At 47.3% G+C, this 20,997-nt stretch overlaps 1 protein-coding gene across 3 annotated transcripts; it reads left to right on the top strand.

Moving 5' to 3' along the window:
• The first annotated feature begins 112 nt into the window (after nt 1-112).
• On the top strand, nt 113-20,285 carry KIF3A (kinesin family member 3A). 3 transcript variants are annotated; one of them, XM_032702512.1, is made up of 19 exons: nt 113-212; nt 1,579-1,861; nt 3,410-3,554; nt 3,789-3,873; nt 4,345-4,450; nt 5,219-5,358; nt 6,002-6,199; nt 6,484-6,658; nt 7,717-7,818; nt 9,411-9,482; nt 11,341-11,349; nt 12,943-13,099; nt 13,938-14,118; nt 14,380-14,490; nt 15,285-15,410; nt 16,039-16,092; nt 16,233-16,301; nt 16,516-16,640; nt 17,144-20,285. In XM_032702512.1, exons 1-19 carry the CDS (start codon nt 207-209, stop codon nt 17,190-17,192), a joined length of 2,193 nt encoding a protein of 730 aa, XP_032558403.1. In that variant the 5' UTR covers nt 113-206; the 3' UTR covers nt 17,193-20,285. The 3 variants fall into 3 exon arrangements, with proteins under 3 accessions (XP_032558403.1, XP_032558404.1, XP_032558405.1); XM_032702513.1 differs by lacking the exon at nt 9,411-9,482; XM_032702514.1 differs by lacking the exons at nt 9,411-9,482; nt 11,341-11,349.
• Nucleotides 20,286-20,997: the final 712 nt, after the last annotated feature.

Below are 20,997 nucleotides of genomic sequence, written 5' to 3'. Positions count from 1 at the left end.
CGACAGGACGCTCCGCCCGCCCCCGCCGCTCCGGCCCCGTCATTGGCTGGGCCCGCTCCGGCCCCGCCTCTCCTGGCCGGCCATTGGCGGCGGGGCCCCCGCAGCGCGCGCGGATTGGGCGCGGGGCGGGGCGGCGCAGGCGCGGTGTCGTCATTGTTCCGCGGTGCCGCCGCCCGGGCGGTGCTGCCGCCGCCGCCATCGCCATCATGCCGGTGAGCCGGGGGGGGCGCGGGACGCGGGAGATGGGACACGGGACACGGGACACACACACCGCGGCCCCGCGGCTGCTGCGCACCTCGGCCCGCCGCGGGCAGGAGCCGCCGCGCCCGGGGCGGGCTGACAGGGGCTCGCAGGCCCCGCCGCTCCCGTGCGGGCGCCTGTCAGGCCGAGCGGGCCGGGGGCGGTGAGGGGCTGCGGGCGGGGGCGAGTTCCCGTGGCAGCGGGGGCTGGAGGGTTCTGCCTCTCCGGAGGGTCTCGCCCCCGTCCCGGCGGGCTCGTGGCGGCTCCCGAATCCCGCCCCTGTGTTTTGGCCGCGCGTCGTGTGCGGTCCCTGCCCCGGCCGGGTGGGGCTGAGCCGCTCCCCGCGTTCGGCAGCAGCCTCTGCTGAGGCCCGAGGGGAGCCGGGCAGGGGGGAGAGGCTTTTGTTTTCGGCTGACATCCAGCTGCGCTGCTCTAGCAGGAGGTATCTGCTCAGCCGCAGCACCTCGCGCCGAGGGGAGTGTCTGAGGCTTAACTAGAGCAAATGGGCTTTAGGTTTATTTAATCAGGAGAGCATGTGACAGAAGATTCATCAGCCGCGCTTCAAGATTTGTTTTGGTAACTGCATGAACGAGAAGGTTTGTGAGGTTTTATAATACAACATTCGGATTTTCTAAACGATTACATTTCAGCAACTACACCGAGGGTTGTAACTGAAATGAATTCCCTTCAGCAGTGCTCCCTGCTCAAACCTTTGTGAGGTTTGAGAGTGTGGTCAGTATTAATGTGAAAGAATGTCATGGCTGCACGCAGTTCCAGCAAACTGCTTGCAGGTTGCTTGCAAGCATGAAAACGTTTCCTGAAAAAACTCAGGCCACGTTGAATATGAAATGCTCAAGGATTACTCATTGAGTTTCCCTGTTGGCAAACGAACAGGTTGCAGTGGGTGATTAAATGTGTGTTATTCTCTCAGCTTTAATTATAAACCAGTTCAGGTTTTAACTCCCCAAGTTCACGATCCTGTAGAGATGTGTGCAGCTGCTTGAGCTGATTCGACAGCATTTGTGCTTAAACATACAGTGGTTTTATCCTGACAGAGGGCAGGGTTAGATGAGATACTGAGAAGAAATTGTTCTCTGTGAGAGTAGTGAGGCCCTGGCACAGGTTGCTCAGAGAAGCTGTGGCTGCCCCATCCCTGGAAGTGTCCAAGGCCAGGTTGGACGGGGCTTGGAGCAACCTGGGACATGGAAGGTGTCCCTGCCCATGGCAGGGGGTGCAATGGGTTATCTTCAAGGTCCCTTTCAACCCAAACTGTTCTATGATTCTGTGTTCACACTAGCATTACCACCTGTGTGTTTTTTGGTTTTTAAACACTTGCAGATCAACAAGCCTGAGAAGCTGGACAGGCCTGAGAGCTGTGACAATGTCAAGGTGGTGGTTCGGTGCCGGCCCCTCAACGACCGCGAGAAAGCCACGGGCTACAAAATGGCTGTGAACGTGGATGAGATGAGAGGGACCATAACTGTGCATAAAACAGACTCCTCCAACGAGCCTCCCAAGACATTTACATTTGACACAGTGTTTGGACCAGAGAGTAAACAGCTGGATGTCTATAATTTAACTGCAAGACCTATCATTGACTCTGTCCTAGAGGGATACAATGGTAAGTCCTGTGTTTTAAGTGAAGGATCCCAACCCATCTCCTATTCTTTGCCTTGTTGGAGTTCCAGCTGATCTTGTTTAAGGGAGTTTCACCTTTTGAGGGCTGTGGCCCTGTGTTGTCTCTGTTGTGGCCGTGAACTTAAAATAGCCTGGAGGTACTCGCTGTTCTGAGCGCTCAGTGTACCCACTGTGATCATTAACACTGGGAGGCTGGTGATGAACAAGATTCAACTGAGGTCAGTTAGCTCTGTGTTTTTATCCTGTATCTTCTCTTTGCAAAAATCTGCACTTTATCTTACTGTCAGAGTTCTCAGTGGCTCTTCCCTGTCCAGTGTCAGCACCCAGGCAGCTGCCACGGCTCTGCAGCACTAGGTATGCACACGGACCTCTGCAGAGAACTGCTGCACTCTGAACTCTGAACTTGGCTGTTTTGAACTAAGATGACTACTTAAACACATCTAGCCTACCTCACAGACAGTCTGTTGCTTCCTGCAGCTGGGAAGAGTATGGCCATGATTTGTGTGTGTGTCTGTTACGCATGGAAATGTATTATATAAAGGAAAGCAGATCACTGCCTTGTATAACAGTGTGCTACAAACAACAACAGTTTACAAAATTTTTCAGTGTTTGTAAAATACCTCATAAGCTCTTGTGCTAACACACATGGGTTTCAGCTGATTAAAATTTGGGGTTCAAAAATGAATGGTTCAGAGCTGTGCCTGAGGAGGTTTAGACTGGACATTGGGAAGCATTTCTTTACTGAGACACTGGAACAGGCTTCCTAGAGAGGTGGTCAATGCCCCAAGCCTGTCAGTGTTTAAGAGACATTTGGACAATGCCCTTAACAACAAGCTTAATTTTTGGTCAGCCCTGAATTGGTTGGGCAGTTGGACTAGGGGATCATTGTAGGTCCCTTCCACCTGAAATATTCTTTTCAGTTTTCCAGTCTGTAATGGCTTGACAATGAAAGCTTGAGTTTTCAGCAGTGCTAGGCTAAAACTAAGAACTGTTATATTTCTGGAGTTCCAGAGTCAGGGGTCTCAGTGACATTTCTGGATGCCTTCCTGTGAAGGCTGATTCTCTAGTCCAAACTGTAGTTGCACCTGCAGGTTCAGGGCTGGGCTTGTACTGTGTCTGTGCTGGAGAACCCTCACACCCTTTCTGCTGTGGCTTAGAGCAGTAGTTGGGTTTGCAGTTGGTGCATAATCATCTTCTGCTAATTGGCCACATTATTAATTGGGCTTGCCTGCATTCTTTGTATGTGGAACCTAAGTGTACTAGTACTCCAGACTTTAATCACTCTGCACAATTAAAACCAGCTAACTTTTTATTGGGCATCTTGCAGGCTGGATTGAACAGTGGCTCAGCCCCGTTTGCTGTGTTTGCCCAGCATTTCTGTTGCCCCAGCCTTGTACAGGAGCTACTGGAGTGGGTGGAAAGTTTCAGCTCCATAACAATAGAGGTGTTTAGTGCTATCAGGCTATGAAGGGTTGAAATAAAACTGCAGTTAGCAATTTCTCAGAGTTTGCTCATTTATCTTGTCCCCCAGGTACTATTTTTGCATATGGGCAGACTGGAACAGGCAAAACTTTCACCATGGAAGGGGTCCGAGCAGTTCCTGAGCTCAGAGGCATCATTCCCAATTCCTTTGCTCATATATTTGGTCACATTGCGAAGGCAGAGGGGGACACAAGGTAAACAGCTTCTCTTCACTGCTTCTGTCTTTTTTGTGTGTGTCCATGTGTAGCAGGAGCCTGACCTTGACAGTGACAACTGAAATGGTACCTCTGGCCCGAGCTGAAAGGCTCCCACTCAGGCAGTTCTTGAGGGGGCAGCAAGATTGTGTTGGTATTTCACTGCATTTTCACTCTGTGACAGTGTTTGTGGGACGTGAGCAAATTCTCACTAAACAAACTGTTCATGTTCAGGTTCTTGGTTCGTGTCTCTTACCTGGAGATTTACAATGAGGAAGTGCGGGACCTGCTGGGAAAGGACCAGACACAGAGGTTAGAGGTGAGCCTGCTCTTCCAAAAGTGGTGTTTGCTTGGACTCAGAGAGCAGCATTCTGCTTTTGAGACCGGAGCAGCACTTGAAGGGAAGTGGGAGGTTGGGCTCCTCAGCAGTCCTCTTTCCTTGCAGACAGAGTAGCTGGCTGTCACTCCTGGCTTCTCTGAATCCCTTCCACCTGGCCAGCTGCACAGTGAGAACCTGGCTGTTCATCCAGTCACTTTTGTGCCTGCAGTGCTACCCCACAGGCCCCTCAGCAGTTCTAGGAATTGGAGTGTGAGACTTGAAGTCATGTCTTGCCCCCAGGGGAAAACTGTGGAATGTTGTTATGCATGAGTGTTTATTCCTTATCTGCTCCGAGTGTTTTATGTGCAAACCAGAACCTGGAGGGGTGAATCACTGCACTGTTACAGTACCACTGAGAACTGCTGCTGGGGGTCTCTTAGGGATGCTCAGTCTGAACTGTTTCTCTCTTAGGTTAAAGAGAGACCTGATGTGGGAGTTTATATCAAAGACCTCTCAGCTTATGTCGTAAACAATGCAGATGATATGGACAGAATCATGACTCTGGGCCACAAGAACCGTACGTAGCCTTGCTGGGGGCAGGTTAAAGCTCAGACAGAGCAAAGGGCTGCTTAGAGAGCACAGGGAGAGACCCTGGTCCTGTTCCTGGGAAGGTTGTTCAGCTGAGTAGAACAGAAAGATTATCTTGTCCCAAACCCCTTTTGTGTAGGGGCAGGTGAAGAAGGCTGTGCCTCCCACATTGGACAGTGCCAGCAGGGGGGCAGCAAAGGCAGGATGCAGTGAGGGCAGTCAGTGTCGTCAGAACTGCTACTGTGTCTCTTGGTCCTTTTCCCTCTTCAGCTCTGATCAGGATAAGCATTAGCCCTGTGCTATGAGTGGGAGGTGGTTTATGTGTTCTGCAAGACTTCTTTGTTAAGCTCAGATTATTTAATGACTTAAAGTTCTGAGTACTGTTGCTCTTGGTGTGGATTCCTGTGCTCTTATTTTTGAAAATACAGCTGTTTTCAGGGATCAGCTGTGGACACCTTAGGCTACTGGTTTTTGTAGCCTTAAAGAAACAGATGAGGATAACTGCTGCTCTTGGGAGCCTGTGGTTGGCTTAGAGCTGCAGCAGGCTGTAACACTTCTGCTAGTCCAGGTTGGATGTGTACTGCAGCTTCAGTGCCCAGGAATACACTTTGCTGCTGAGTCTGAGCATCCCTCTGCCCTCTTCTGAAATACAGGGTGGGGTAAAGAGGTGGGGATGAGTTTCCTCTGAGAGCAGGAAGAGTTAGAGAAGCACCTGATTAATTCTGAAGGCATCACTGCTTTTTCTCTACGTGCACAGGTTCTGTTGGTGCCACAAACATGAACGAGCACAGCTCTCGCTCCCACGCCATCTTCACCATCACCATCGAGTGCAGCGAGAAGGGCGTGGATGGCAACATGCACGTGCGCATGGGCAAGCTGCACCTCGTGGATCTGGCTGTGAGTGTGCCCAGCAGGGGCTTGGGCAAGAGGGTTGGGTTGGTTTGGTGAGGTTTTTCCAGGGGACTGTGACCATGCAGTTCATCACTTGCAGGTTCCCTCCCTGTCTCACTTTGAACCAATGTAATTGTGCTGGTAAAACAAGCCTTAGCCCAGGATTTACACTGAGGCACTTTTTTTTTGGAGAAGATGCAGGAAAAGCAAGACTAAAGGCGTTCAATGTCTGCGTCTTAACTTATTTACGTGATGTGTGTATAGGATGCTCTATTAAACTCTTCAAAATAATTGCAGTGTTGCTGCTCTCCCTTGATCTGCTGATAGGAGGAACTGTAGATGGTGGTTAGCAGCTCCAGCTAAGGTGCCTTTTAACTGCTGACTGACTGCCTGTAACATTTTTGTTCATGGGGACAAAATCTCCATTTTCTCCAGCTGCATTACTTTGAGCAGTCCAGAATTTGCTGGCACTGAACGCTTGACTTGTCTGTCTGACAATGCCTGAGGTACTCACCCAGGTTCTCTAATAATAAGTGAGGTGGTTACTGACATGGCTGCTAGCAAGACTTCAGGTGTAGCTGATTCTGTTTGGAGGGAGGAGATGTATTTGGGGATTTGTTTTAACTCCTGCTTCTGGTTCCCTTTGCAGGGCTCTGAAAGACAGACAAAAACTGGAGCCACAGGGCAGCGACTGAAGGAAGCCACCAAGATCAACCTGTCCCTTTCCACCCTGGGGAATGTCATCTCTGCGCTGGTGGATGGCAAGAGCACCCACGTGCCGTACCGGAACTCCAAACTGACACGGCTCCTCCAGGACTCCCTGGGGGGCAACTCCAAAACCATGATGGTGAGCTGAGACAGCTTGGCATTTACCTCTCTATTTCTGAGCTGTTTGCAGCCTAGAGAGTCTTCTCTGTGCATCTCTTCCTTTTCCCTTGGCCTGTGTGCAGAGGTGTGTACATGCATTTGTAAGATCGAACAGAAACTGTGCTTGGGTAGCCAACAGCAGCTTCGGTGTAGAAGCAGCAGGAAAGCTTGGGAGAGAGCAGCAGTGTGAGACTCAGGGCTGGGGGGGTCCCTGCAGTGTTCTGGGCTCTGACATGTCCCCCAGTAACCCTGTCTCTGTCACAGTGTGCAAACATCGGCCCGGCAGACTACAACTACGACGAGACCATCAGCACTCTCAGGTATGCAAACAGAGCCAAGAACATCAAGAACAAGGCCAGGATTAATGAGGATCCCAAGGATGCTATGCTCCGCCAGTTCCAAAAAGAAATCGAAGAGCTTAAGAAAAAACTGGAGGAAGGTGAGCCTGTCCTTCCCCCTGGGGTCCCTCTGTGCACCAGTGCTCCTTCTGTGCTGCTCCAACGTGTGTCACAGGAGGGTGGCCGCTGGGCAGCGCGGTGTCCTGGGTTGTTTGTCGTGCTGGGTGCCCGGAGGGGTGTCTGAGGGTACTGGGGGGGGGCTGGCTCTGCCCACTAGGTGGCACTTGGCACTAGGGTGAGTGGTGGCCTCGGGACTGGGATCGGTGTGCCTGGGGCTGGGATCGGTGTGCCTGGGGCTGGGATCGGTGTGCCTGGGGCTGGGATCGGTGTGCCTGGGGCTGGGATCGGTGTGCCCGGGCTCCCTGGCACTGGGCAGGGGGGCTCTGGCACAGTGTAGGGAGTTGAAAGGGACTGTAACAGCAGGTCAGACGTTTTCCCTGATTGAGGAGGAAGGATGCACTTAGCGGGAGGAAAACTGAATTAAATTTGTGGAGCTAGAACTGGGGCTGACTTTCAAACACTGTGTAGAGAAACAAGAAACTTCTTTAAGCCCTGTAAGTTCATAGTCTTGTGTCACTGTGAGTCTGTCAACATGGAGTGACCCTGCCAAAGGGATGCTTGCTAAACAGTGACCTTGGCACATCTCTCTCCAGAGATACAGCACAGAACAGCTGTAGCAGTAACTCCAACATGGCTTGCTGTTTGGCATCTGCCCCATTCAGGAGAAACAGGAAATAGTAATGCTTCTTTCTCTTTCGTCTGAGAGAGAAGTCTGAGATGGAAGAGAAGGTGTGGTGGGATGCTGCTAGGGAAACTTTGTAGCTTCAGCTGTGGAAAGATGCTTTATTTTCCATGAAAAGCAGCCTCTTGAGCTCTAACACGTACACACTGACATCACAGCATTCAATTGCTTATCTTGATTGTCCTTAAGTTTCCTGAGTCACTGCAAACTGTCTGTCTGCCCAGCAGTTAAGGACTTCTGCAGGAGCTCCTAAGCTGATGTCAGGCACTGCTGGGTTTGGACAAATGCTGCTGTCAGAGTAACAAGCTGATAGGAGATGAAGGAAAGCACATCTCAAAGCACACTCTTCTGTTCCAGGGGAAGAGATATCTGGTTCTGAGACCAGTGATTCTGAAGAGGAGGATGAAGATGACGATGGGGAGATTGGAGAGGACGGGGAGAAGCGGAAGAAACGGCGGGGTAAGGCTGCAGAGATTCCTGCCAGGGCCCCCACTCTGCTCTCCTGCAGGAGCTGGGGGAGGAACTGTAGGCAGAGCCAGGCAGGGACCAGTGCAGTTGTAGAGCTGCCCTATGCCGCTGCAATTATCATGCCTGTCCTAGAAACCAAGCCCTTTGGTGCCCTCTCTGGAGGTGGACAGCTCCAAACCTGTGTAGTATCTGCTTCCACTCGGGTCGCTGTGCTTGTGGTGACATCCTCCTTTGTGGTGGCTCCCTGGTGGCCGCAAGGTGGCTGTGGATGGCTTCTGACTGGTGGTGTGGAACTTCCCCTGCTCACAGACGTGGGAGGAAGGAGACACCAAAGATCATTTGTAGGCAGATGTGGTTTTTATAACCATGGGTATGGTTGGAGGGGAATTTTGGCTGTGGTTTAGGCAAAGGATTCATCTGTCTTATGGACAGTAACTTCAGTAACTGACTCTTCTAGTGTCCTATTTTATGTTGGTAGAGGGAAAACTTAACCTTTGGGTATCTTCATGCTAGCTGAAAAGGGAGCTGCATATCCCTTGTTTGGGAGCACTCTGGAAATCCCATGGTGAAGTCTTCTTGCCCCTACATCAGTGTTAAACTACTGTATAACATCTGAACCCCCAGGGGAGTGGCTGAACCTGGAACTGCAGGTCACTGTGTACCATGGCATGCTGTGGCTTCCTGGGAGCTTGCCATGCTCCTGGAACCTGGCTGATGATTCCTCACAGGCAGAGAGAATTCAAGCCCAGTGCTACACCTCAAATTCCAGCTTCTCTAGTACACTCATTTTGGCAAACTGCCTTCCTGTCCTGAGGCACCCACATCTGTTGAAAAAATTCCTCTTAAAGTATTCCTGCTTTTAGATGCACTCTCTTCGTTTTGGTGCCTGTCCAAACAATCATAAATGACCTTTGTCATGCCTTTGGTGATAATTGTAACAAATTCTACTTCATTTTTCACCTTTTGGTTATTTCTAGAAGTGAACAGATTGACCATTGTGTCCAAGAACCAAGTCACGCCCAAATCCCCTCCCAAGAGGAGACCACCTTCCAAAAGGAGTAGAGGACAAATAACTGACTGACTCAACTCCCAAACAAGCTGCTCTAGTTAAGTTTTCTAAGGGAGCTGCTTAACAGGAGTATGTAGTGACTGACCCTGTGTGAGCTGAGTCTGCCTTCCAGAGGGAGAAGTGCACATTGCCATGTACATAACACTGGAAAGGATTCCTTGTCACAGAATCCTCAGCTATGGCAGATATCCACAGCCTTCTCCACTATGATCTGGTGTTCTGTGCTGTTGTTGCTTGAAATGGAAGCTGCCTTAGCATGTGGTTTTAAGCTATAGTCTGGTTAAGATGGGTTTTAACTGAAGTGTCTTTCTGAGCATGCAGTTTTGTGCTGGGAAATGGTGGCTTTGCGAGCTGAGTCTGGGAGGGGTCCTAGCAAATGCTTCCTAATGGGAACTTGTGCTTTTTTTGAACTAGGTTGCTGGCTCTTCTGGGTTTCTTTCCTTTAGAACTAACTTCCCATCTGCATGTTTCTTCCTCTCTGGGTGTTTCTGTGGGACGCATTTCTGTTTTCCAGGCAGTAGCAGCAGCAGTAGTTCAGACTCCACATGCTCTGTCATAGAGAAACCTCTGGATAAGTCCTTCACTAGTGAGTGGGAGCTCTTAAGTCCTTTAAGCTTTGGCCTTTCCATAATCTGCACACTCCATTCTGCAATGTTGCACTCTTCCCTGCTTTGTCTGTTGGAAAGATAAACGTGAGGCTGTAACTCTGTTAAAGCATGCTTTTCCTTTGCTGCTTCCATGCTTGAAACAGTTGTTCAATGTGCACATTGTTAGCCAGTTATGTGAGAGAATGGGAAGCTGCTTGAGCAAGATTTAAAGACAATTGAGAAATAATAAGTAACCCAGTTTGCAACTTGTGTTAAATGTGCCTTCTAAAACATGGGGGAAAAAAATCTAAGCTATTTTTTTAATGGGAATTGCTACAGTATGAGTTCATCAAAAGGACAGCTAGAGGTGTGAAATGTGCTGCGCTGTGTTATATTGGACTCTGCCTTCTCCAAATTAGTTTTGGAGAAAATGAATGAAACAGTTAACAGTCAAACAGCACGAAGTTTATACTTGCGAAGAAAATGTGCCAACACTTGGTTGATTTGCTGTATTTTTGCAGATACTTAAAAAAATATCCTTGGTGGTTGGGGGTTTAACTGCCCCATGATATCAAGTTCTTGATGTCTGTTCAGAGAGTTCAGAGGAACAAGAGATCCAAATTTTGATCTAGTGAGGAGGCAAACCTGGGCTGCTCCTGGTCAGAGAGGCCTCTGCCTGTAAAAACCCTACAGTCAGTGAAGACTGAAGAAACAAATCACATCTCAGGACTCGGCTCGTGGGGACTTCCCCCACTGTTGTGGTTATCCTGGAGGCATCAGTCCCCTCTCTTCCTGTGTGGGGAGAGTGTGGAAGGTGTTGCTGTACAGTTCACTCACATTTGTCCTAGTGATGGTAGTGGAAAGCATCAGCTCAGAGAAGGGTGGCAGCAGGTTTAGAAGGACCACAACTGCAGGGACAAGTGGGTCATACGATGGTAGCCTGGGAATCTGCTTGCTTCAGTCTTGCTTTCTCAAAGCTTGCTTGGAACCAGAGTGTTTTATTTGGATGAGGACAGTTAATAGCAAACTGCTGGTTTGTCAGCAGGTGGATGAGTCCATCTCCTGCAGGTTTGGAGGCTGCTCTGTTGGGGAAGTTGTGCTGGGCTTTTGGCAATTAGGATAAACGTGACTTTCTGTGGTTTTGGATATTAACTGTCCTCAAGCGTGACCCTTCTGCATGTGGTGTCTTTTGTTATCCCTCTCCTGCCCTGCCTTTTTTGCTGTACTTGCTTGAATAACAAGTGGCTCTATACCTCTATGGAAGCACCAGTTACTGCAAATTAACCTACTAATCCCCTGTGTAATTAAATGGAGAAATCTTGTGCTGAGACTCCCTGTGTGCAACTGTTCATGTACCTTGCAAAGAATTGGCTTGGAAACTTGGTTAAAACTTAGAACATGTATTCTGTATGATAACATTTTACAGGTAACATAACAGAATTGGCTCTCCTGAGTTGGGGGGAAGCATTAAGTTTCTGATGGAAGGAGAATCTGCCCCCTTTGACTGTTTCTTAGGGCATGATCCTTGCGGCAGGCTCCCAGTGTTGTGTTTAGATCCAGCATTGCACTGAATGGGCAGAAGAATGCCAGAGTGAGATGCAAAGCACTCTGAAGTACACAAACCTTCTCTGCTTTAGCATAAGAACATGTACATTAGCTATTGCTCTAATGGAGGGGTTTTTAGTGATGATTATCCTGTGTTTTCTAGTGCAGAAATATGCATACAAAATTAATGTTTGTTCTGCTGCTAATGATCTTTGTCCAAAATGATCAAAGCAATAACATATTTTCTTTCCTCCTCTTTTCATGTGTTTGCTGCCTCTCTGCGATTTGCTTTCTACTTCCTCTTAATGCAAGATCAAGCAGGTTGGTCTAATTGATTTTCACCTCCTTAGAGTACAATTGCAGAGCTTGTGAAAGGATCATACAGCTTGCTTCAGTTCACCTTTTTCTCCTGAACTGAGAATATATAGAGCTATGTCCTAACAGTAAGAAGCCTTTATCTGGATTATCTCTTATGATGAGCTCTGTACAGCACTTCCAGAAAGCTTCTTACTCAAAGACTAATTAGTGAGATTTTTGCACCACAAACCCAGAAAGAAGTGCTTATTATCTGATTCTGAAGTTTAGCAGATGGAAATGAAGATGGTTTGCTGTAGTGCTAGAGTCCTTACCTTGCCACAACAGTAATTACTGCTCTTGTGCACATGAGCAAACACGAGTACAGGTGTGTGCATGTGCACTGCATTTTGTCTGCTGGAGTATATCTGTATTTAATATAATGTAATTGTAAATAAAATGCATGTCATGTATTTGTACAAATGAAGCTGAATGCCATGAAGACTGAAGGGAGAGAAGCCTTTTACTGCACAGCTTCCTTGAGCACATTCTGACCATGTGCCCTGTGTGACTGAGAGAACCAGTGCTGTGGCAGTCAGGGGCCCCCGGGAGTGTCAGGGCAGCTGGGTTCTACAGGGTGGGCTTTTTCATGTCTGGAGAAGAACAAAGCAACAAAATGAAGGATTTACCTGTGAATAAAGGGAGATTTAGGACTTGTGGATTTGAGGAAATGCATGTAGGCTGGGCATTCTCACTCCACATAACCCCCAAGGATCTCTGTTTACCTGCCTCGAGTGCTCCTGGGATTACAGTGAAAGTTGGCTCAGGACTTGCAGAATGACCTCAAGAGCAGCAGCCTCACACTTTGTTTCAAACTTGGTGTATTTGGGACAGACCCTTGAGGCCAGTGGGTTCAGGGAGTTGCTGTGGCCACTGACTGTTACCCTGTATGAACTGGCCCATGTGTGCTGCTGTAGGACCATGGTAAACACACAAACCTTGGTACTTTCCAGTCTGTGGGTAGTCACTGTGCCATAGACAAATACCATCAAGAAGTTTCTTTTAATTGCCTGGTTTTCATAGGATTGTTCTGAATTTCTCTGGTCTCTCTGTTTTCATAGTAGTGTGTTCTTAAAAATATCTCTGTGCCCACTTTGGCACAGGTAAACCTGTAAGGAGGGCAGTGACCAAGGGGGGTGGTGGAGATGCTAATCTGAAATTTGAGTATGTGACTCTTGGTAACTGAGCTCTTGTAGGTCAAGGCAGTCTTCTGTTTTCCTTCCTCTGGCCTAATCTGCATTGTTAGAACATCTGAGTTTCCAGCTCAGGCTTCTCTTTAGGCAGTGTTCCTTCTCCAGGTGTTCTTTATGTTTTCTATTTTGGGGGCATTATATTCCAGTGTCAGTTATGTAGCATTGCTTCTCTGTAGGAACTGGTGGCAGCTGGTCAATGTTAAAATGGAGTTAGACTGAGTTGTGCCCATCACAATCTAATCTAATCAAATGTAATTAAATTTTTGTTAAATGCCGGTATTGAATCTGAACTTGGAAAAAATGCTCTTACAAAGAGGCTGTCTTATTTTTCAGTGAACTCATTTATTTTCTTCATCTCTTCCAAAAGGCAAAAAAAAAGTTTCCCCTGATAAGATGGTAGAGATGCAAGCAAAGATTGAAGAGGAGAGAAAAGCTCTTGAAACTAAGCTTGATATGGAAGAAGAAGAAAGAAATAAAGCCAGAGCTGAACTGGAGAAGAGAGAAAAAGACTTGCTTAAAGCTCAGTGAGTACTGTGCTCTCAGCAGTTTGTGTGGTTGTGTGGATTTTTCCTTCCTTAATCATTTGAATATCTGGAGATGCATGGTGAGGTGTCTGTCAAACTGTAGAAAGGGAACATCATCCCTTGCTGCTGTCAAGGTGAAAGTGGAGCTTAGTCTGCTTTCAGAGTTTAGGGCAGATGGAAAAGACAGACTTTTATCCTTTTACCACTTCTTTCTTTTCTTAACTTTACCTAGTTGTGCAAGGTAGCCTAGAAACATAAATGAATGAGCCAAGAGCTGTGAGGAGCAGCAGTACTGCTGTGTAGCAGGCCAGGTTTCCTGCAGCACAGCCACAAGCATGTCACCTTGGGTGCAGGGCTTCTCCTCTCTGAGGCCAAAGAGCTGCTGAGGTCCCACTGCCCCAGCAGATAGGACAGTCCTGCTGCCGAGGGCTGCTCCAGCATTCCTGGTTTGCATCTCAGCTGCTCTGCCTTGGTCTCTGTTCACTCCCCTCCATTTCAGCATCTCCCTCTGGGCACTGCTGTGATGGCAGGGCCCCTTTGGGCAGGGGTGCCTCAAGTAGCCTGGTGGTGTCCCTGGGGCCTTGCAGCCCCCTCAGAGGTGTTACACAGCAGGACACATTTCTCTGTTGACCTGGTTTTGCTTGAGAGAAAGCCATGGGATCTGGGGCTCGGGGAACTCCCTGTGCTCCTGTGCACTGCCTCACCCCCACTTAAACCCTAAACAGCAAGACAAGTTTTTCCAGCCCTGTGAGTGCTGTCTGGGCTATAAAACCAAGCTGGACCTGCTGCCTGGTGAACACTGGAGTGTAGGAAGTCTCACACCTACTTCTCTGTCTAGGCAAGAGCACCAGTCCCTGTTGGAGAAACTGTCTGCATTGGAGAAGAAGGTGATTGTGGGAGGAGTGGACTTGCTGGCAAAAGCAGAGGAGCAAGAAAAGCTTCTGGAAGAATCAAACATGGAACTTGAAGAACGGAGGAAGAGAGCAGAGCAGCTTCGCAAGGAGCTCGAGGAGAAGGAGGTGGGGCTCTGTGCTGTAGCTGTCTGCACACAGCATGGCAGGACAGCCCTGCTGTGTCCCTTGGCCTGGCTCTGCTCTGCAAACAACCCCTCCAGAGGCCACTGGGACCACTGTGGGGCTGAGCCAGCCTGGCTGAGCCAGGGCTCCGCTCCTGGCAAATACTTTGTTTGTTCAGGTAGTTTCTCCTTTTGTTCATGCTGTTGCAGAGAGTTTCTTTGGTTGTGTTAATGTGTGGGTGTCTGTGCTAAATGTTGCATACAGCAAGAGCGCTTGGACATTGAGGAGAAGTACACCAACCTCCAGGAGGAAGCACAGGGGAAAACCAAAAAGCTGAAGAAAGTCTGGACCATGCTCATGGCTGCAAAATCAGAGGTTAGTGTCTGAAGTTCTCAGCCAGTGATCCCTGATGGACTGGAGCTGGGAATGGTAAACCATCAGCTTTGTAATGCTGGAAAAAGTGCCATATATTTAGAAATGTCTTTCTGTGCTGTCCATTTGGGTCACATAATTCAAAAATATCTAATGAAGTCTGGTGCTGGAGTTTCACAGTGGCACATTGTAGACCTTTTCCCCAGGCCAGGGTGAGAAGGGTTGTGTGAGACCCTGAGATATCCAGAACTTCAAAGAAAACGTTTGGTTATTTCTGAAATAAAATGCAGTTTTATTGTTTGAAATCTTTTGCTGGCAGCCCCATCTTCTGCTCTGCTGCAGCCTAAAGGCTCCTCTGCTCTGAGCTGTCTGTCCTTTCTGAGTGGTGCCCTCATTACCCCTTCCTCAGTCACTGGATGAATGTGTCCTTTGGCTGGTGGCTGGAGTTCCTGTTCCATGAAAAATGCATTTGGTCTTGGAGATGAGAGATTTTCCTTGAAACCTTGCCAGGGATATAACTTGTCTGCATGCTTTTCATCTGCTCATAGCTGGAGCTTGGATTGGCAGGAGGCCAGTTTTGGGTTTATGAAACTGAGAACTTAATGCTGTTTTCAACCCTCTCCGAGCTGGAATATTTCAGAGGGTTTATCCTTCAGAGATAAATATTCTAGTACTTATAACCAGAGTTTGCTTTTGTTTCCCCAAAACCTTGTACAGACCGAGGACTGTTCTCTTTTAGGCTGTTACCATGTCTTAAGCTAAGTCTGATGCCTCTCAAACACCTGGTTTGTTTTCAGATGGCAGATCTGCAACAAGAGCATCAGAGGGAGATTGAAGGGTTGCTGGAGAACATTCGGCAGCTGAGCAGGGAGCTCCGTCTGCAGATGCTCATCATAGACAACTTCATTCCTCAGGACTACCAGGTAAAGGCAAAGCACCTGAGCCTGGCACAGGGGTGTGCTGATCTCTGTTCTCTTGCAGCCTATTTTCCTTGTCATTTAAAAAATATTATCACATTCACCATGTATTTAACTGGTGTATTCACTGTGTACCCGTGTCCTGGATCTGTTCAAAATCTTTTTTCACTGTGCTTGAAGTTGTACTTGCTAATGTCTGGTACTATCACAAAGTAGTAAAACTGAATTTGGAACTCTTCACGTCTTGTTTTCTTAGACTCCAATATACAGAAAAATCATGAGCTTAAATATAATGCACACTAATAAAAAATATAAAAACAATTCCTCTTAATTTTTTTCTCATGTTACAGTGTGTGTTTATTGCTGTCCTGATGGTGTTGGCATAGTGGAGACACCAGGCTTTAGTGGGCTCTCCAATATATACAATTTGGGAGTGGTATTTTGTCTTCTGTAGTCTTCAGAGTATAAATAGTGTTTTCTGCACATGGTGTAGCTGTCCTGATTAAAAACAACTTGGAATGGTTAAGACTGTTCCTAAGCAGCTTGTGCAGGCCTTAGAGATGCATGTTCTGGAAAGTGCACCTCGGGGGTAAATTGTGCAAGTCTAACAGCTACTGTCTGGATTTCTTTCTAGGAAATGATTGAAAACTACGTTCACTGGAATGAAGACATAGGAGAGTGGCAGCTGGTAAGAGTGGCTGTGTACCAGCTAATGTTACCATGAGTTTCTGAGGAGTTTAACTGAGCCCAGCAAGAAGCTGATAAAGCTGTAGACAGTTTTACTGTGTACAGTAGACTTTAGTAACAGACCTTTCTTTCATCTTACAGAAATGTGTGGCATATACAGGAAACAATATGAGGAAACAGACACCTGTCCTGGATAAAAAAGAGAAAGATGTGAGTTGCTCTTGCATTGATTGATGTATTGAACTGCACAGGTCCAAGTCCTGCTGCCTGTGCCTGCCACTCACTATTTACAGCCAATAAAGTTCAGTTCAGTTTGCTTTGCTTTTGAAGAGATGAGTCTCTCTAGTGTTACAGAAGCACCACTGATCAGTATATGAAATGATTCTGATGGTTTTGTCTTGTGGGTTTCTTTGGTTTTTTTTAGCCCTTTGAAGTGGACCTTTCCCATGTTTACTTAGCTTACACTGAAGAAAGCTTGAGGCAATCCCTGATGAAGCTGGAGAGGCCGAGGACTTCAAAAGGAAGATCCAGGCCCAAGACGGGTAGAAGGTGAAGAACTCTGGGGTATCTGAATGTAATGAGGGATTTACCCAGGGGAAGGCTGAAGTTTGTTTATGCAAACTTACCACAAGTCTTCAAACATTTGCTTAATGAGAAGGCAAAGTACTAAAATTTTGCATGGTGTTGTTTACTGGTGCAACAGAACTAAGCTGAGATCTCTTTTACTGCAGTAAATCTTGTCCAGAAAGACTTGTCTGGGGATTTTTCTGATGCTCTGTTGCTACATTCCCCTCTTGCAGCTTCTTGCTCTATGTGACTGTTCCAGTTTAGCACAGTCTGACAGTGCAGACGGGTGTTGCTGGAGAGGAGAGCACTGCCAGGGGAGATCTCAGCCTGGGCTTTCCTGGTGAATCCTGTTTGGTTGCTTTTGCTTGTGAAAGAGTAACACTGTAGTTCTTGACTTGAAATGTGGCTGGTCCCTGTCTTTCCTAGACAGCATAATGATGTGTGTGTGGTGTTGTTTTTCCCTTTCCTTTCTGCTCTCCAAACAGAAAACGTTCGGCCAAGCCAGGAGCTGTCATTGACTCCCTGCTGCAGTAGTGTGACCTGGTCAGAATTCCTGTAAAAATCAGTGAGTGTATATGGTTTGGCCAGAACATGGAGTTCAAGAGATGGCACAGTTTAACATGGCTATAATTTTTTATTTAAAAAAATGTATTTTTCCTTAGTTGCCTGTATATTGTATGTTATATTAACATAATATTAAACTGGTATATATGATGGTTGTGAAATTCCATGTGTTAAACGTGTTGTGCAGGGAAACTTGTTGGCAATCCTTGTTGAAATGTATAGAAATAAGGGTTCTAGATGTGTGTTTAAGTGCTAGACATGTTAGTTCTAAACAGTTAATGAAATCCTAAAATTAAGGCTGGTAGATCTGATTTATGCCCTGCTTTGCACATAACTGGCAGCTTTCACTATTGTCCCCTGTTGCACTGATCTGTGTTTGAATGTGGTTGCTGCAAACCTTTAAGAGCATCAAATCTTTTTATTTAATATTCCTCACTGTGGCTGTTAACCTGATAGTATCGTGTATCAAATACACAGTCCTTTTTTACTGTCTTGCTGTACAGAGGAAGTAACTGGATAGGAAAAACATGAACTACAAAAGTCTGAGACATCTGAGAAGGGACCATACTCTGTTGAAGTGCAGCAGAAATCAAGTGTGTCTAGTAATGCTTGTATTTTTATCAGTTTGTGTGGGATCTGCTGGCACTGTGGAGAATGAGACCTTGGATATGAAGGCAAAAGAGAGCTTTTTTCCTTCTTTTAAGGCTGCGTTGCAGCATTGCTTTGGCTGCTTTTTGTGCTTGGAGGCTGGAATTTTGAAATGTATGTGAACAGTTTTGCAGTCTGAGCAGCAGAGGTGATTTCAGGGGGTGCTGTAGCCCCAGGACTGGGTGTCAGCAGAGGGGGTTTCAGGGGTGCTGTGACCCCAGGACCGGGTGCCAGTTGTGGGGCTGTGAGCACTGTGGCTCCCTTCTTTCATCCCTGGCTACACGGCTCTAGGCCAGTGCTCTGCACTGAGGATGAATTTGACTCTTCTGCAGTCAAACAGAACGAATTGCCCAGTTTTCCCAGAGCAGTAACATCCCCTGAAATAGCTGCTGCTGTCTGTGCTCCTGTGTAGGCTGTGCTGGGTCTCTGGCTATGCTCTGATGAGAGGAGAAAAATTCTGGTCTCTGATAATAACCATTTATTTGTGATGGCTGCTCTTTTTCTTTGATATTTATGCTGCTAATAGACACATATCACTTTGATACGTTGCTTTTGTGTCACAGAGAAAATGTATCTCCTTTTGACTGTGTGTGCTCTATAACTCGTCACATCAGCTCGTGGGCACCTCAGCAACTCCTGTGCCATGGAGGGAGCTGTGACCTCCCTGGCATCTTAGGGTTACCTGGAGGATGAAAAGCTGTGATTGCTGACAGGAGAAATGGAATCCTTCAGTGTGACAGAGCACAAGACAGCTCCTCAGGTGTCCTGGGTCCTTGCTCTGCAGTTACCAGTGTGTTCTTGTGAAGTACTGAGAGTAGTTAAAAGCCCTGATGCCTTGGGGCTCTGTAACAGGTCTGTGACAGGATCTGGAATAGTTAAAACTGGTCTTGAAAGGGCATATTTTACTCTGAATGATATCTTCAGTGCTATTCTAAACGAGTTGTAAGGTTTTCCCTGGTTTTTTAATGTGTTTTTTCGGGATCATGACCTAGAAGAACGTACTGCTCTCTTTTAGGGGAGGAGGTGTCACCTAAGTTCATAAAACATACAGACACTGGCATTTGTTTTCTCTAGCCTAGCCCTTAGAGGTAAATGCTCAGTCTTTCTTAATCTGAACTGCAGTTGGTCTTGCTTGTGAAGAGCTGGCTGTATTTCGAACATCCTTGAGTAGAGTTGGGTTATCTTGTGTTTCTCATCAAACAAAACAGACTGAAATTCCTTCAATGCTCTTTGAAGCCTCCTGTCAGTTCTGAGTCCAAGCAGATAAATGCACAGCTGTGACCTGTACCAGTTCTCAGGACCAGGGACAACTTGTGTTTCCTTTTTGTGTTACCTCTTGTGCTAAGATCTATTGAATGATCTGGTCTTAAAGGGAGTTTCTCCTGAACTGTGCTTTCAAAAAGACCATTGAAAATTCTTTTACCTGGCAGACATCAGTGGCTTCAAGATACCACTGTGGACCATGGCATTGCATTTAAAATATTTAAAACTTAACTATAAGGGCATATGCTTTACAATTAATGTTACAGTCCTGCTGCTAAAAACAATAGTATTCTGCATATTTAAGTGAGCCTTGAGACAGAAAAAACAATAAATAATTGCTTGCATGCCTTTAATTGGCAGATTGGAGAAACTGGTTGTTATCTCCTGTTACAGAGGCTTGGAGAACAAATTAGCTACTCTTTAAGAGGACTTTATTTAAAGTGGAACACTGTCATGGTCGTGTGCTTCTATCAGCTTGGCTTCCTTTTTAACTGGTGTGTTTTGCTGAAGTTCTGGGAAGTTTTCTGTAAGACCAAGGAGTCTGGCTTGCAAGGTTTACCACTTGGGCCTTCTCTGTAGCCCTGGGCCATCTGTGAATGTCTAATGGACCCATAATGTATTTTAATGAGGAAGGGATTTGGTTTGTATGGGGTTTTTTAAGAGCTTAATACCACCATTGCCATCCCAGGTCGGTACATGCTCTATAGTATTTATCAAAACTCACATTACATAATAAATACTGTGTGCTCATCTTTGCATCTTGCTACCAGAAGGTTTCCCTCGTTCCAGAACATTGACTTTAACATTGAGGTTTCTGCTTTATGTTGTTTGATGTCATGTAAATGAATTATTTCATATTTAACTTGTTCCTGATCCTTTAAGAGGAGGGGAAATGGTCCTTAGTGCCTTTCACTGACTACACTGTCTGCACATGTCCAGCTTTCACCTTTCTCCGCAGTTCTGCTTAGCCAGGCCTGTATAGAGGGAAAACCTGCTAGTCTGTATAACCTGTCTTCCTATTTATTGGTTTTCTAACTGTTTATTTTTGCATATTCTTTGGTTTATGTTTAAAGTTAATTCATTATACTGTAAATATCAGTATTGTGTCCCTGGAGCATGTTCATACCATGAAATAAAATTCTCGATTCCTAATTCCACCTCTATGCATGGTTTTTTTTTCCTAATAACATTATACACACAACATCTTTCTAACTCGGTGGTGTCAGAAGGTGGGTGAGGAAAGGTCTGTATAGCTCTGAGACACAGCACTCTGGGGAGGCTGAGCCGTGAGTTTGGTGAGGCGGGAGAGGTGAAGCGGGAGAGGCCGGAGCGGGAGCGGGGAGTGTGGGAGAGGCCGGAGCGGTGAGTTGGGTGAGGCAGCAGAGGCCGGAGCGGTGAGTGTGTGTGTGTGTCCCGGGGGTGCAGCTGGGGGCAGAAGGCCTTGCAGGCTGTCCTGGCTGTGTCCTGTGCTGCACAACCCCCCCCAGCCCGTGCTGTGCCCGGGGTTAGTTCACCTGCGGGAACAGCCCCTGTCCCACTGTGCTCCCCTTGTGCTGGGCTCAGTGCCTGGAGCCCCCATGCTGTGCCTGCAAACGCTGCAGCTCCTCAGCACAGACCAAGCCCTGCACAGCCCTGGCACTGCCCAGTGCCCTCCCATGCGGTGCCAAAACTAGTTGCCAAGTGGTGGACACCTAAATACCTGCCCGGCTCCAGTCCCGGTGCTGGAGGGACTTTAACCACCCCCAGGTAAAGTGCAAGGAGAATTAAGGGCTTGCTTAGCTCCAGACCTGGCATCTTTCTGGGTTCACAGCTTTCAGTGCAGGTCCCATTTGTGACCTGGCTTCTCCCATCTGCCTTCTCTTGG

Source organism: Chiroxiphia lanceolata, chromosome 15, assembly GCF_009829145.1.
Source record: "Chiroxiphia lanceolata isolate bChiLan1 chromosome 15, bChiLan1.pri, whole genome shotgun sequence".
In the NCBI taxonomy this organism is placed as follows: domain Eukaryota; kingdom Metazoa; phylum Chordata; class Aves; order Passeriformes; family Pipridae; genus Chiroxiphia; species Chiroxiphia lanceolata.
Note: the sequence above shows the minus strand (reverse complement) of the source record. Positions and strands in the feature narration are given on the sequence as shown.

Bases quoted from the DNA above. Each gene is read 5' to 3' on its own strand.
- KIF3A (XM_032702512.1), top strand. The intron at 5,359-6,001 runs GTGAGTGTGCCC...TTCCCTTTGCAG, and splicing joins TGCACCTCGTGGATCTGGCT to GGCTCTGAAAGACAGACAAA. The intron at 7,819-9,410 runs GTAAGGCTGCAG...TCTGTTTTCCAG, and splicing joins GAAGCGGAAGAAACGGCGGG to GCAGTAGCAGCAGCAGTAGT.